Genomic DNA, 16,115 nt, shown 5'->3' on the forward strand with positions numbered 1-16,115 from the left:
CATCAAAGCTCGTCTCAATTTCTCCACAACACATCTTGATGATCCCCAAGATTTTTGGGACAACATTCTGTGGACCAATGAGACAAAAGTGGAAGGAACTCTTTGGAAGGTGTGTGTCCAAGTATATCTGGCGTAGAAGGAATAGTGCATTTCATAAAAAGAACATTATACCAACAGTAAAATATGATGGTGGTAGTGTGATGGTCTGGGGCTGTTTTGCTGCTTCAGGACCTGGAAGACTTGCCGTGATAAAAGGAACTATGAATTCTGCTGTCTACCAAGAGATCCTGAAGGAGAATGTCCGACCATCTGTTCGTGTACTCAAGCTGAAATGAACTTGGGTTCTGCAGCAGGACAATGATCCTAAACACACCAGCAAGTCCACCACCGAATTTCGGAAGAAAAACAAAATGAAGACTTTGGAGTGGCCTAGCCAAAGTCCTGACCTGAATCCTACTGAGATGTTGTGGTATGACCTTAAAAAGGCCGTTCATGCTCGAAAACCCTCTAATGTAACTGAATTAGGACAATTCTGCAAAGATGAGTGGGCCAAAATTCCTCCAGGACGCTGTAAAAGCCTCATTGCACGTTATCGCAAACGCTTGGTTGCAGTTGTTGCTGCTAAGGGTGGCCCAACCAGTTATTAGGTTTAGGTGGCAATCACTTTTTCACACAGGGCCATGATGGTTTGGATTTTTTTTCACCTTTAATAATAAACACCTTCATTTACAAATTGCATTTTGTGTTTACTTGTGTTGTCCTTGACTATTGTTTAAATTGGTTTGATGTTAAATTGGTTTGACTCAATAGACTGATCAGGAGAGCGAGCTCTGTCCTGGACGGTCCTCTGGACCCCATAGAGAAAGTAGGGGAGAGGAGGATGTTAGCCAAGCTGACATCCATCATGGACAACACCTCGCACCCCCTACATGACACTGTGGGGTCCCTGAGCAGCTCCTTCAGCAGCAGACTGATACACCCACGGTCTAAGAAGGAGAGGTACCGCAGGTCATTCATCCCGGCCGCTGTCAGACTCTACAACGCCTGCCCTACTTGATAGTGTTGTAGTTTCTGTTCCTGTTTTTCTCCCATCTACATCACACACTTTCTTTTTATCTTTAATATTGGTATTTATATTATTTTATTACAAGTACTTACTTTTCAATATTTATGGTCTCAGGTTAATATAATTTAAATTATGCTACCGACTCTTGCTTCTTTGCTCTAATTACACATTCAACTTAATTTTTAACGTCACTTACACCGCAATATTGTTTCTCTTATCATGGCAACCGCACTTTAAAATTCCTTTTGTTTGACGCCATTTTACTTACTCAGTCTACCATATTTTCATTGTCTATTGCTTGCCTGTATTTCTTGCCTTGTATTTCTTTCGTGCTTACTTGTTTGTGTGTTATTGTTTTTTGCTGTTATTGAAAAATGCTGCTACTGTAACGAAAAAATTTCCCCGTCGTGGGATGAATAAAGTATAATCTAATCTAATCTAATGTTCCGAAACACTTAAGTGTGACAAACATGCAAAGGAACAGGAAATGTGGAAGGGGGCAAACACTTTTTCACACCACTGTATGTGTGTGTGTGTATGTATATATGTATATATATATATACATATGTGTGTGTATATATATGTGTATGTATATCAAAGTCAAAGTCAAGTCAAGTCAGCTTTATTGTCAATTTCTTCACATGTCAAACATACAAGAAATCGAAATTGCGTTTCCCTCTATCCCACGGTGACAAAAAGACATTTTAACCAATTTGGTCCACAGACAAACATAACATTCAAGTAAACAGTATAAAAAGTAAAAATAAGAAGATATGTACAATGGGGAAATAAGAGCAGCAAAATTTGAGTTAAGAAAGTGCAATTATGCATACAGTTGACAGTCAATGTAATGTGCAAAAGTCAGGCGGTAGCATAGTGGTTGCCGGTTATGTAAGAGCAGCAGAAATGTGTTCCCAAGTGTTTTCAGACAACAAAAGTGTGCAATGTGTGCAAGTGGAGTAGTGCAGGCAAGGCAGCCATTTTGGGTCCAAAGTCCAGGATATTTTTATAACTCGGGTAGAGGGGGGAGAGAGTTCAGCCTCCTAACAGCCTGGTGTAGAAGCTTTTGGGGTGAGCGGTGGGGCGGGCGCGGCTTCTGTCCCTTTTTCCAAGGGCATTTTGGTCAAACAAATTGTAGGGGGGACTTGCTCACTCAAAATTTGGTGGCCTTGGGGTGGGGGGGATTGAAAATTCCTTCGGGGGAGTGAACCCCAAATAATCCCCCAGCTGGTTCACTTTTCCTGAGGCCCTCCTGTTGTTTCATGCAGCTTCCCCCCCACACACCCCCCCAAAGCGGGAGGATCTCTAAAGGTGCCTGGGTAGAATGGTAATAGGCTGGTGGAGCACTTCCCCCTGGAGTTTCCGCGAAAGAAACGGGGCGGCGTAGTTTTTCCCGCCAGTATGTGGGTTTTGGGTGGCCCAGGAGAGGTCTTCACTGATGGCACCCCCAAAATTTGGTGTGCTCACTCTCTCCCCACCACCGTCGATGGTCAGGGCAGGTGTTGGTTTGGACCTCCCCGGGAAGTCAACCACAACTCTAGTTTTGTGACGTTCAGCAGGAGGTTTGTTTCCCTGAACGGGTCAAAAGTCACCTCCAACCTGTAGGTCTGTCGTCCTTGGTAATGGCGTCGTGGGAAAATTTCCCCCATGTGGTTGTTGCTGTAGGTTGCAGGGCAGCATGCGTCACAGGGGAAGGAGCGGGGGGGCCCCCGCCTTGAGGGGCCCCCTGTCATGTGGGCTGTTTGGATGTTTTTTATTCCAAACCCCCCGCTATTTGAGGCCCTGACAGAGGAAGCCGTAGCCATTTTCAGAGGGGTAGAGTCCCTTGTCATTTGCGATGATTGTTGTGGTTTTTAGGGTGTTGATGCGACGAAGTCTTAACAGCAATCCACATAGAGTCTTTTTATCCTGGGGAGGGCTGGGGGGGGGTGGAGCGTTGCATCCTCTGGCCCGCTTGGCCGGTATGCAAACGGAAGGGGCCAGGGGGGGGGGGAAAAGGTTTTTGGTTTTGGTGCATGAAAAGCCGCTCAAGCCTTCATGAGAGGGTGTCAGTCCCCGGGGGCGGTGTCTTGAAGCGGATGGAGTGTTTCTTCGCACGGTATGATGGTGGCACTTTGAAGCTGGGGACTGGTTTGCTTCAGGAAGTTTTAAAGAGTCTGTAAACATCCTTTAACCCTCGCGCATCCTTCAGCGCACACGGGGATGTTGTCGGGGGCCTGCGCCTTCCCGGGGTGTTGTAGCAGAAAAGTGTCCTCTTCACCTACGGCAGAGAGACAAGGTGTCGTGTGGAGGGGAGGGGGCTTTTGTGGGCAAGTGCTTTTTGTGCTTCAAAGCGAAAAAAAAGAAGCGGTTCGATTTTGAGCAAGGGGTGTTCCTCACAGCTCTGGGGGGCTTGTAGTCTGTATGGCCTGAATGCCCGCCTAGGCTTTGGGCGCCTGCTGTCTTTTGAAGTGGGGGGTTTTTGTATGTGTTGCTTTTTGCACCTTTATGCCACGGACAGGGGGGGGGTCTCGCTGTTTCCAAACCACTTTATCCCCCCTTGTAGGGTTTGGGCTCTAGCCCCCAGCACTTTAGCATCCCCTTTGCCCTGGGTTCCAATTCCCGGTGATGATTCTTTTGTGTGGGGCCCCCAAACAATGCACTTGGGGATTTGAGGCAGTGTCCATACTCCTTACGTCTGTCCTGTGTTGGAAGGGGTGCCCGCTTAAAAATTTTCCCTTGTTTTCAAAACAGCTTGAAGAGCGTCAGCGGCTCCCCAGGGCCCCCCTTTTACCCGTTTGCGAAACCGTTTTTTGCTTTCACTCTTGTCGTATGCGGGGATAGCAACAGTGATAGGTCAGAAATCCAAATTTGGGGAGGGGGGGGGGCTTTTTTGGCCTTTTTTTTGGGGTTGGTAACCAGTCCGGATGTTGTCTCCTTTGTTTGGAAAATCACTGCTGGTATGCTTTGGGAATAACAGTTTTAAGACCATGGGTTTAAAAAACCAGTGTTAGGGTTTAAACCGTCCCCGGGGTGCGTCTGTTGTTCCTGACAGGTGGGATTTCACCAAGAGCCGGTTCCTGTCGCTTTATTTTTGGTAGGGGGGGATATATCTGCGACTGTAAATCCATAAATTTTCCCCTTGGGATAAAAAGGCCATTTTATGATCATAAACCCCCAGGTGAGCAGTGTTTGATATACTACAGTGTCCCGGCACCATTCACGATTAGCACAATTCCTCCCTCGTGATTTTCCCCATATAGTTTTGTGTGTGTGGGTTATTATATATATGAAAGTGTCTTATAAATTATATGTTGTACAGTATATTAATATAAATATAACACTCACCGGCCACTTTATTAGGGCCCCCCGCTATAAGGGGTTTGGGCCCCCTTTTGCCTTCAAACTGCCCCAATTTTTTCGGGGATGATTCAACAAGGTTTTGGAAACATTCCTCAGGGAGTTTGGTCCATATTGACATGATGGCATCACACAGTTGCCGCAGATTTGTCGGCTGCACATCCATGATGCGAATCTCCCGTTCCACCCATCCCAAAGATGCTCTATTGGATTGAGATCTGGTGACTGTGGAGGCCATTTGAGTACAGCAAACTCATTGTCATGTTCAAGAAACCAGTCTGTGATGATTCCAGCTTTATGACATGGCGCATTATCCTGCTGAAAGTAGCCATCAGAAGTTGGGTACATTATGGTCATAAAGGATGGACATGGTCAGCAACAATACTCAGGTAGGCTGTGGCGTTGCAACGATGCTCAATTGGTACCAAGGGGCCCAAAGAGTGCCAAGAAAATATTCCCCACACCATGACACCACCACCACCAGCCTGAACCGTTGATACAAGGCAGGATGGATCCATGCTTTCATGTTGTAGACGCCAAATTCTGACCCTACCATCCGACTGTCGCAGCAGAAATCGAGACTCATCAGACCAGGCAACGTTTTTTCCAATCTTCTATTTCCAATTTCGATGAGCTTGTGCAAATGTAGTCTCAGTTTCCTGTTCTTAGCTGAAAGGAGTGGCACCCGATGTGGTCTTCTGCTGCTGTAGCCCATCTGCCTCAAAGTTCGACGTACTGTGCATTCAGAGATGCTCTTCTGCCCCACCTTGGTTGTAAGGGTGGTTATTTAGTCACTGTTGCCCTTCTATCAGCTCGAACCGTCTGGCCATTCCCTCTGACCTCTGGCATCAACAAGGCATTTCCGCCCACAGAACTGCCGCTCACTGGATGTTTTTTCTTTTCGGACCATTCTCTGTAAACCCTAGAGATGGTTGTGCGTGAAAATCCCAGTAGATTAGCAGTTTCTGAAATACTCAGACCAGCCCTTCTGGCACCAACATCATGCCACGTTCAAAGTCACTCAAATCACCTTTCTTCCCCCCATACTGAGCTCTTTTTAAACTGCAGAGATTTCTCTTGACCGGGGTCCCCTAAAGCACTGATTTGGCCGCCATGTGATTGGCTGTTAAAATTTAGGAAAGCAGTTGGGCGGTTCCTAAAAGGGGGCCGTGGGGGTTTATTTACTGTAAAATTGTGGTGTGGTGTTGGGGTGTGGTGGTGGTGTGTGTTGTGGTGTGTGTGGGGGTGTGGTGGTGTGGGGAGCAAGCACAAGCTTGTTAACCCGAATCGTTGTGGGGCTTTTTTAACTAAAAAAATGAGAAACCACGGGTTCCCGGAATTATAATGAATTTTTTTTTTTTTAAATTTAACAAAATCAGGGAAAAAAAGGCCTTGTCCAAGAACCCTTTGAAGAATTTCAGCGATGTCTTTGAGCAACCCAGTTGGTAGCAAAAAAAACCCGGGGGTAGGAACACCAGCTTTGGTTTTTTTGTGGGCTTCTAAACTCGACCAGAGCAAATTTGAAATTTTGCCATCCCCTTTGGAAACCCCCAAAATTTGAAATCTACAGGGTTTTTTTCTCTTAAAAAGTCTCAAAATGAAATTTTTTTTATTTTTTTTCCACAAGGGACCCAAAATTTTGTGCTTTTTCCAGCACTTTGCTTTTGGGATACAAGGCGAAGTAAAATTGTTCAAGCAGGATGTTTGCCCCAGGCTATTTAAATTATTTTGCGTTACATTTCCTGGTTTTGCCCCGGTGCTGGGCGAAAATTCCTCCGGGAAATTTTTTTCCTTTTTCCCCTTTTCCTTTTTTTGTGTTGGAAATTTTTAAATTTTGGGGGTTTTTAAAAGGGCTTGTTGTGCTCCCAGATCTCTGCATGGAAATTTTTGGAATGCACTAGACTGTGTTTCCAATTATTTTTGTTTGGCACGTCCATGAGGTTCTGATGGAAAAAAGAAATCCATTAAACGAGTCTGTTTTCCCTTCCATCCTTAAATGCTATTGGAGAAAGCAATTCCCCTTCAGCGGCTTTGGGGATTTGGGAAAAAGAAAGATAGTCTGAGGCATACGCGATTTTTTTTTGTGTGCAAACGCAAACTACATGGATATAAAAGTTACACACCCGTTAAATGCCCGGGGTTTTTTTTTATGTAAAAAGGGTTTAAAAACCAAAAAAAATTAAAGTTTTGGAATGGCCCCCAAGCCCAGCCCGAATTTAAATTTAACATTTGGGGGGGATTTAACGGGGTGTGCCAGACAAGTCCCGCAATATGCGATTTTCGCACTTTTTTCAAAGAAAATGGAGAAATATTTCCACTTCAAGATGTCCTGAAATAGCCCTACCTAAAAAGACAATGCTGTAATAAACATACTGCTTTAAAAAAGGATGAGTTTAAGGGGGTTACATTTTGCACCGGGTTTTTGTACGTTTTTTTTTTATTATTTCCCTTCAAGATTCATTTTTTATACAAATTAATTTTCACGTTATAGGGGCCATTTAAAGGTGGAAAAAGTTCTGAAGATTATTTTTAAATCCAAAACATTTTAAACAGGGGGTGTAACTTTTTATATCCATGTAAAGATATCTGGGCCCAAAACACTGGAAATTAAAAGTACGTTGGGGCTTTTTATTTAACTTAATTTCCCTACTACTAATTCATCACATTCTCTGTTTTTTGTGCTGTAGGACAGCCATCTGCTGGTCACTCATAACTAATTGACCAAAGTTTTAATCTGCTTTATACATACGAGCCCTGGTGTTGGACATGGTGGCTGGTGGAAAATCTATTTTACTCACAAAAAGTGAGTTTAAAAACTGAAAAGAGAAATATAGATTTAGGTTAGAAAAGTGTGCTGTTAAGTGATGTGTGCCAGATATACTGTAAATGTTGAAGTCTGCAAATTTAAAGTCACTTTTTACTGCCATTGTTAAGAATTGTAATCAGGCAAATATCTGTTTCTCAGGTCCTAGAAGATAATGACTATGGCCGGGCGGTGGACTGGTGGGGTCTGGGTGTTGTTATGTATGAGATGATGTGCGGCCGTCTCCCTTTCTACAATCAAGACCATGAGCGTTTGTTTGAGCTCATCCTCATGGAAGAAATCCGCTTCCCCAGGAACCTGTCGCCCGAGGCCAAGTCCCTGTTGGCTGGCCTGCTCAAGAAAGACCCCAAACAAAGGTATTTGACCCAGACAGATCCTCTCTCTGAATTATTTTGGATACGATAACTTAATCCTTACATGATCTTGTTTGGACTGACAGGTTGGGTGGAGGTCCTACTGATGCCAAAGAAGTAATGAGTCACAAATTTTTTATCATCATCAACTGGCAGGATGTGGTACAAAAGAAGGTAAGATAGTCTGACAAAGGAAGTGAAGCTGGGGTTTGCTTTTTAGTCAAAAAAACAGGATGTCCTGACTGATTGCTTAGTTAGCCATATTATCTGGGATTTTAGACACCTCCGATTTTTGCTCCCGGTCACATGTAGTAAAAAGTTAACCATGTTGCTGGAAATGTAACGTGCAGAAATATAGAGCAGGTTAAATTCATCTCTGTTACCTAGAATCCAAAGAAATACATACATACATACATACATCATACATACATACATACATATATATATATATATATATATATATATATATATATATATATATATATATATATATATATATCACACACACACACACACACACAGCGCAGGCCAAAAGTTTGGATACACCTTCTCATTTAATGCGTTTCCTTTATTTTCATGGCATTTACATTGTAGATTCTCACTGAAGGCATCAAAACAATGAATGAACACATATGGAATTATGTATCATTCATCATTTATTATATATATAATATAATAATAATATACGACTGTGGCTCAGTGGTAGAGCGGTTGCCTGCCAATCGGGAGGTTGGTGGTTTGATCCCCGCCCCTGCAGTCATTGTCGAAGTGTCCTTGGGCAAGACACTGAACCCCGAGTTGCCCCCGGTGCTGCGCATCGGAGTGTGAATGCGTATGAATGTTTATCTGATGAGCAGGTGGCACCTTGTACGGCAGCCCCGGCCACAGTGTATGAATGTGTGTGAATGGTGAATGTTTCCTGTAGATGTAAAAGCGCTTTGAGCAGTTGTTAAGACTGGAAAAGCGCTATATAAATACAGCACATTTACATTTACATATATATATATATAATAAATATACATATATACAAATATATACAGTACAGGCCAAAGGTTTGGACACACCTTCTCATTCAATGTGTTTTCTTTATTTTCATTAACACTTAGATTGTAGATTATCACTGAAGGCATCCTGCAGCATGTCGCAGCAGGATGCTGTGGTAGCCCTGCTGGTTCAGTATGCCTTCAATTTGGAATAAATCCCCAACATTGTCACCAGCGAAACACCCCCACACCATCACACCTCCTCCTCCAAGCTTCACGGTGGGAACCAGTCATGTAGAATCCATCCGGTCACCTTTTCTCCATCACACAAAGACACAGCGGTTGGAACCAGAGATCTCAAACTTGGACTCAACAGACCAATGCCCAGATTTCCACTGGTCTAATGTCCATTCCTTGTGTTTCTTGGCCCAAACAAATCTCTTCTGATTGCTGCCTCTTAGCAGTTGTTTCCTAGCTGCAATTTGACCATGAAGGCCTGATCTTAACAGTTGTTCTAGAGATGTGTCTACTCAGGGTGGCCGCGGGTCTTTAAAAAGTCTTAAAAAGTCTTAAATCACGTTTCCTAAAATTAAGGCCTTAAAAAGCATTAAATTGTCTTAAATTCAGATTGGGTAGGTCTTAAATATGTTTGTGTCATATCACGGCGAAAATGCAGGCAATCTGTTGTCGAATATTTTTTCCCAGTAGGCTTTGCGCTGCGTTGTCGCGGTAACATAAGCCCATTTGTACATGTCCTATCCCCTGACCAATCGGCCATCCTAACCTTAACCACTTCAACCAATCAAGCTTCTTCGTGGGCGGGTGTTGGCGTGGCCGAAGTCAGTGAGATTTGTAATTTCGCGGGATTCGTAATTTAGCAGCATGCAGGTGATACAGCAATTGTTGATAGCCGTCTAGAAACATGGGGAAATGCAAGTTCAGTGACAAGTGGCTTGAAAACAACGAGTACCGTTGGTTAAGGTCGGTGCTTGAAAATGCTTATGAAGCGAACTGCGTTATGTGTCGGAAGATTTTCAAACTTGGGCCAATGGGGATCAGAGCGGTGGAATCGCACGTACAAAGCAAAAAACAGAGACTACGTTAAGGCACGCCAGCAACCCGCCATTGCTAGTTTCTTCTCCACCGCTAGCAACAATGTCAACGCTACAACGCTAGATGTTATGCGGGAAATTTACAGCCGACGATGCCAGCTGATCTACGAGCAGTTTGTGGCTCTACGCCAACACTCCGAGCCGAGGTGATGGGGGGATGTGAGTGTTTTCCCACACCGCAAAACACTCTTACACACTGCTGTCTACTCTCTGTCCATGATGAGTCCTCCACAAACTGCAACCCATTCATCTGAGTCTCTCTCTCTCTCTCTGTCTGTTAGGCACAAATCATATAAGTCTTTGCATTTTAAAAGCAGCTGGAATTGGCATTTAATTATTTTTTTTGTTCAAAAGGAACAGTGTTTTTTTTAATATTCACTTGTTATTTCACTTGATATTATAACAATTTGTTCAAGGGACCCAAATGTTCTGAAAATATTGTAAAAATATAAATTAGGACAGCAATTACATTTTTGTGTTATGCTTTCAGATTACACACATTAAGTCAATTAAGTTCTTAAACTCAACCGATTATTGTCCTTTTACCATACTGTTAATTTTGTGTTTACTTGGAAAGATTACTGTATATTTCCACTTTGTTTTTCCATCGTAAATTTGGTCTTAAATTTCATTTAGAATTGGTATTAAAAAGTCTTAAAAAGTCTTAAATTTAACTTGTTAATACCTGTAGCCACCCTGCTACTGCTAAAACTCTGTGTGGTATTCATCTGGTCTCTAATCTGAGCTGCTGTTAACTTGCGACTTCTAAAGGCTGGTGACTCATATTAACTTATCCTCAGCAGCAGAGGTGATTCTTGGTCTTCCTTTCCTGGGGCGGTCCTCATTTGAGACAGTTTTTTTGTAGCGCTTGATGGTTTTTGTGACTGCACTTAAGAACACATTTAAAGTTTTTGCAATTTTCCGGACTGACTGACCTTTATTTGTTAAAGTAATGATGGCCACTTGTTTCTCTTTACTTAGCTGATTGGTTCTTGCCATACTATGAATTCTAACAGTTGTCCAATAGGGCTGTTGGCTGTGTATCAACCTGACTTCTGCACAACACAACTGATGGTCCCAACCCCATTAATAAGGCAAGAAATTCCATTAATTAACCCTGACAAGGCACACTTGTGAATTGAAAACCATTTCAGGTGACTACCTCATGAAGCTCATTGAGAGAACACCAAGGGTTTGCAGGACTATCAAAAAAGCAAAGGATGTTTCTTTGAAGAATCTAAAATTTAACAAACATTTAAGACTTATTTCACACTTTTTTGTTAAATACACAATTCCATATGTGTTCATTCATAGTTGTGTTGCCTTCATTGAGAATCTACAATGTAAATAGTAATGAAAACAAAGGAAACTCATTAAATGAGGTGTGTCCAAACTTTTGGCCTGCGCTGTATAAATATAGCTATATATGTAGATATAGATAGATATATACCTATAGCTATATACAGTACGTGTAGATATCTATCTATATAGATAGATAGATAAATAGATAGATTATATAGATTATAGATTATATATAGATAGATCTATAGATATATATATACACGTGCGTGTTTGTGTTTGCTATGTCAGATTGTTTATTTTCTGAATCTAAATTTACCTTAATAAACACACATTTACCCACATGGTCTTTTCAATACTTGATCAGTATTGAGATAATTGTTATTGTTCTTTTGTGTCAAGTTGTCAACAGATGGAAGCAAAATGTAATGCTTCATAAAAAACTTAAAACAGACACAATGGACTTCTCTTATAATTTCTTACTCCAACTAAGAAAGCTTTACTATACTTCCATGATCGAAGCCTCTGAATCCAGACTTTTAACAACAGCAGTAGTGAAACGTTTGCAAGACAAACCAATAAAGCTTGTCCACTGGTACACACAGTGTAATCATCATTAACAACACAGTAACCATATTGTGTTTAGCCATGTTTAGTTAAGTTTATGTTAATTAAAGGTTCTTAAAACGTTATCTCAGAGTCAGTAAGAAATGATGCAGCCCTGATCCCAGTGGATATGTTTAATACTTCAGATATGTACAAAGTAAACAGGCAGTATGTGAACAATGCTGCTTGTGTCACAAACCTTTGTCCAAACCATTAAACCAATCTTCTCCCCCTGCGCCAGCTTACCCCACTGTTCAAACCACAAGTGACATCAGAGACAGACACCCGGTACTTTGATGATGAGTTCACAGCACAGACCATCACGCTCACTCCTCCAGATAAGTGTAGGTATCCCCTGACTGGACAGCGACACTCAGTGTCAGTGCCTGATCCACCACTTTCCATGATCACACTCTTTACTTGAATGCGACGACTGACTTCTGCTTTCTTGTTCTTACAGATAACAGTCTGGACTGTGAGGACCCTGGCCAGCAAGCGCATTTCCCACAGTTCTCCTACTCTGCTAGCATAAGAGAGTGATAGCATCTCTGCTACACACACACACACAAACACACAACAAAACAAATGAGGCATGAACACCTTGGCCACATCCTTACAGCTATAAAATGATCAGAACCTCCATCTTTAATGAGGTTTAGTTCATCAGCATCAAAGTGCCTCAGCTAGCGTCCATATTGTTTTATAGAAGCCCCTTCTGTCAACACTACGGGCAAAGCCTCCACATACTGACTGTACTGTATCAAACGGGACTTCAAGACCTCACAAAGTCATCAGCACAACTGAAAAACAACTGTCTGAACCATCTTTGGATGGCCTTTAACTACTGCTGCTTTTCAATATAAACCGTTCATTTTTAGCACTCTTTTAATGGCCTTCATGAACAGTTTCTTTCATGATGTTTCCAAGTGCTCTTCTTCAAACTAGCTGTTACAACTGGTGATAGACAGGTTTGTATATGAGAAAGTTGCGGGGCAGTTTGTTGGGTGTTTCTATTAGGTGTGTGTGGATCTTTTTTCTCTCTTTCTTTTTTTTGAGAAAAAGGAGGGCATCAAGTCCAAACTGGATGCCATCAGTTGATAAAGAGGTGTTTTATGGGTCTTAATACAACACCTGCCCAACATGCATTAACAGATTAATTGATAATTCATGATTATCAAAGTGTCTCCACGGGGAAAAGCTTTGAGTAGAAGATGAGGTGTTGGCGATAGAGGCTGCCCTTTAACTGTATGCAATGAAAACACATCACTTGTTTATTAGTTTGCTCTCATCTCAAACTTTGATCATGTGACACATCCATTAATGGAAATTGGGAATACCTTTATGCACAAGGTGTATGTTATTTTTTAAGACTTAATTCTAACACATTTTTTTAAATCTTTTTTGATCAGCAAAATATACACCATGTGATTTAGGCGGATTAATAAGCACTTAGTGATTTAAAGCAGACCTCGTTTTTCTCAGATGGACCATGTTTATAATGTAACTTAAAGCATCCTGGATTGATGTCGGTGCTTATTGTTTTTTAACATCTCATGGATATGTGTATGTTGCACTGAGTATCAAAAACTGTGAGATACCAGAAACTGGTATCAAATATCTGGTCAGATTTGTTGTCTTCTAACCTTCTGTGGTCAGATTTACATTAACCATTGGTTCTAGAGTGGATGCATGTGTTTCAAAAATATTTAACATTGGAGAACTTTTACTTTGGTTAAATGAGATATAAAATGTAGAAACCCTCAAAGTAAGGTTTAAAAAGTATTGTATCTGTATTGAAACTTAGGTGTTTTATCACACTATTGGGGAAAAAAGCACCAAACCGAATTCTAGCACTTTCAGAGTTCATGTTCATATTTTGAGTGTCATCTTTTCTTAGCATTCAAAGCTAATTCTGTAATATTTCCAATTCACTTATACCTATGTTATAACATATATTAGTAGCCTTTCTATGAAAGTAGTCTTTCCTCAGATCACAATTCACCATTTTAAACTTTACCTGCTTGATAATTAAAAAGTTTGAAGTTATGGATGAAAATCCACTTGTTTTAATGTTCTCCTGGCTATTCTTACTATGTTCGAGTGCATCTACACCACTGCTGGTTTGAAGACTTGACTGTTCCAGTAGATTTGATTAAACATAAATTAGCTGGAGAGCTATCCTCTAGAAATCTAGGAATCCTCTAGGAAGCTGTGAATATCATGAACATGGTCCATTGTGAGATTTTTTTCATTTGAGTGCAATGGAGACTTGCAGGGATGTATTTTTTTTATTATTTTCAACTCTTCCCATCTATTGTAAAATGCACCCAACATTGTATTGGTGCAATGTTGTTTAGGCACTGGTAATAAATGCAGAACTTGTGCAGAAAACCTGCTCAACTTCCCGTTACACACAGAGCCTTCTATCACCTCTGTTGTTTGAAAGAAAAAAAGAAAAAATCAATTTGTTTTTCCGGTTTACTCCTCAACTTGCTGTTTTCCCCTCATCCTTCCTGTACCCTGAACCTCATTAGCAGATTAAGACAAGTCATAATAGTTGAAAGGAGATGTAAGTTTTCAGTTACATTTTCAATTCAAACAACGGATTTCTATTTGTCTTTGAATGTAATTTTGAAAGACAGTGATCCAATACACATTTTTAACTGCCTTAACACATCCTCATGTTTGTGTCTTGATTCCTTTCATCCTTCCACTGTAAGGAAACGGAAGCTTTGTTTCCACATTTGGTTTAGTAATACAGGTAACAACCACTGCAAAGCATAAACTGATTAAACTCTATACCTAGAGACAGAAAGTGTATTGTTATTTCTGCCTTCCTCACCTAAATTAGGCAGATTTAATGACTTGTAAGGTTTAGCTCCTATTTGTTTTAACGTGTTTCCAGCAGCCAATCTGAGATCACTAAAAGCTGAGCTGATAAACTGGGTGTTTACTGGCACACACTTAGCCTTGCTGATGCTTTTCTCTGCTGTAACTAACTGCAGCCTCAACCACAGCAGAGTGACTACACAAAATAGCAGCCCAGATCACTCTCCAAAGCTACAGCTGTTACATTCTGAACACAGACTGTTCATACACAGGAAGAACTTGCTTTTCAGTTTTTGCTTTACATGATTTGATGCATCTCTGCCAACTACACGCAAAGACTGTAAATGCAGTGATCACAACTTCAAATGCATTAACTTTAACTGAGTGTGGTTCATTTCACACAGTTGTCGTTACTTTTTTCACAAGCATCACATAGAAAACATAGCGTACAGAACATTTCAACCCAGAGTCTTCTGCCCACAATATTCTCAATCTAGTTCCTAATGAGAATATTTTCTGCAGACAAATGTAAAGGGAACATCAGGTTTGTTAAATGATGTAAAGGAAACAACACTTATATTGTATATAATATATTATATTGGACAATGTGAGGGTCCATTAGACTGGCAGTTATTTCAAAAGTGTCTCCATCCAAGAATATAATGGTCTTTTCCTCACAATAGTAACTTATATTTATTTCAATTTGTGTGGAATATTAACAAACGCAAATCTCATGTGCGCACTCAGAGGTACACTACCTTCAAAAGTTTGGGTCACATTAATGTCCTTATTTTTTTAAGAAAGCACTGTACTTTCAATGAAGATACTTTAAAAACTATTAACTTTGAAGAAATCACTCTATACATTGCTATGTGGTAATGACTATTCTAGCTGCAAATGTCTGGTTTTTGGTGCAATCATCTACATAGGTGTATAGAGGCCCACTTTCCAGCAACTATCTCCTCCAGTGTTCTAATGGTAACAATGTGTTTGCTCATTGGCTCAGAAGGCTAATTGATGATTAGAAAACCCTTGTGCATCATGTGTCCACATCTGAAAACAGTTTAGGTCGTTACAGAAGCTACAAAACTGACTTCCTTTGAGCAATTGAGTTTCTGAGCTCACATTTGTGGGTCAATTAAACGCTCAAAATGGCCATAAAGAGAACTTTCATCTCGAAACTCGACAGTCTATTCTTGTCCTTAGAAATGAAGGCTATTCCATTCGAGACATTGCTAAGCAATTGAAGATTTCCCCACAACGGTGTGTACTACTCCCTCAGAGGACGCACAACAGGCTCTAACCAGAGTAAAAAGAAGTGGGAGGCCGCGTTGCACAACTGAGTCAAGAAGATAAGTCTTGAGTCTCTAGTTTGAGAACAGACGCCTCACAGGTCCCAACTGGCATCATCATGAAATAGTACCCGCAAACACCAGTGTCACATCTACAGTGAAGAGCGGCTGCGGATCTGGGCTTCAGGGCAGAGTGGCAAAGAAAAGCCATATCTGAGACTGGCCAATACAAAAAAAAGATTAGATGAGGCAAAAGAACACAGACTTGGACAGAGGAAACTGGAAAAAGTGTTGTGGACGGATGAATCCAAGTTTTGAGGTGTTTGGATCACAAAGAGAAAGTTTGTGAGACGCAGATCAATGAAAGATGCTGGAAGATTGCCTGACTCCATCTGTTAGCATGGTGGAGGTA

The 16,115-nt window shown here is 41.2% G+C and overlaps 1 protein-coding gene across 6 annotated transcripts in view; it reads left to right on the plus strand.

Moving 5' to 3' along the window:
- Positions 1 to 14,254, plus strand: part of LOC116673142 (RAC-beta serine/threonine-protein kinase) — a 42,809-nt gene extending 28,555 nt beyond the window's left edge. For all 6 annotated transcript variants that reach the window (XM_032505306.1, XM_032505309.1, XM_032505307.1 and 3 more), the window contains 4 exons: positions 7,371 to 7,585; positions 7,669 to 7,756; positions 11,824 to 11,926; positions 12,043 to 14,254. In XM_032505306.1, the coding sequence (XP_032361197.1) occupies positions 7,371 to 7,585; positions 7,669 to 7,756; positions 11,824 to 11,926; positions 12,043 to 12,122 (486 nt within the window). In that variant the 3' untranslated portion in view covers positions 12,123 to 14,254. The remainder of the gene's footprint in view (positions 1 to 7,370; positions 7,586 to 7,668; positions 7,757 to 11,823; positions 11,927 to 12,042) is intronic.
- The last annotated feature ends 1,861 nt before the right edge of the window (positions 14,255 to 16,115 follow it).

Source organism: Etheostoma spectabile, chromosome 23 (genome assembly GCF_008692095.1).
Source record: "Etheostoma spectabile isolate EspeVRDwgs_2016 chromosome 23, UIUC_Espe_1.0, whole genome shotgun sequence".
In the NCBI taxonomy this organism is placed as follows: Eukaryota; Metazoa; Chordata; class Actinopteri; order Perciformes; family Percidae; genus Etheostoma; species Etheostoma spectabile.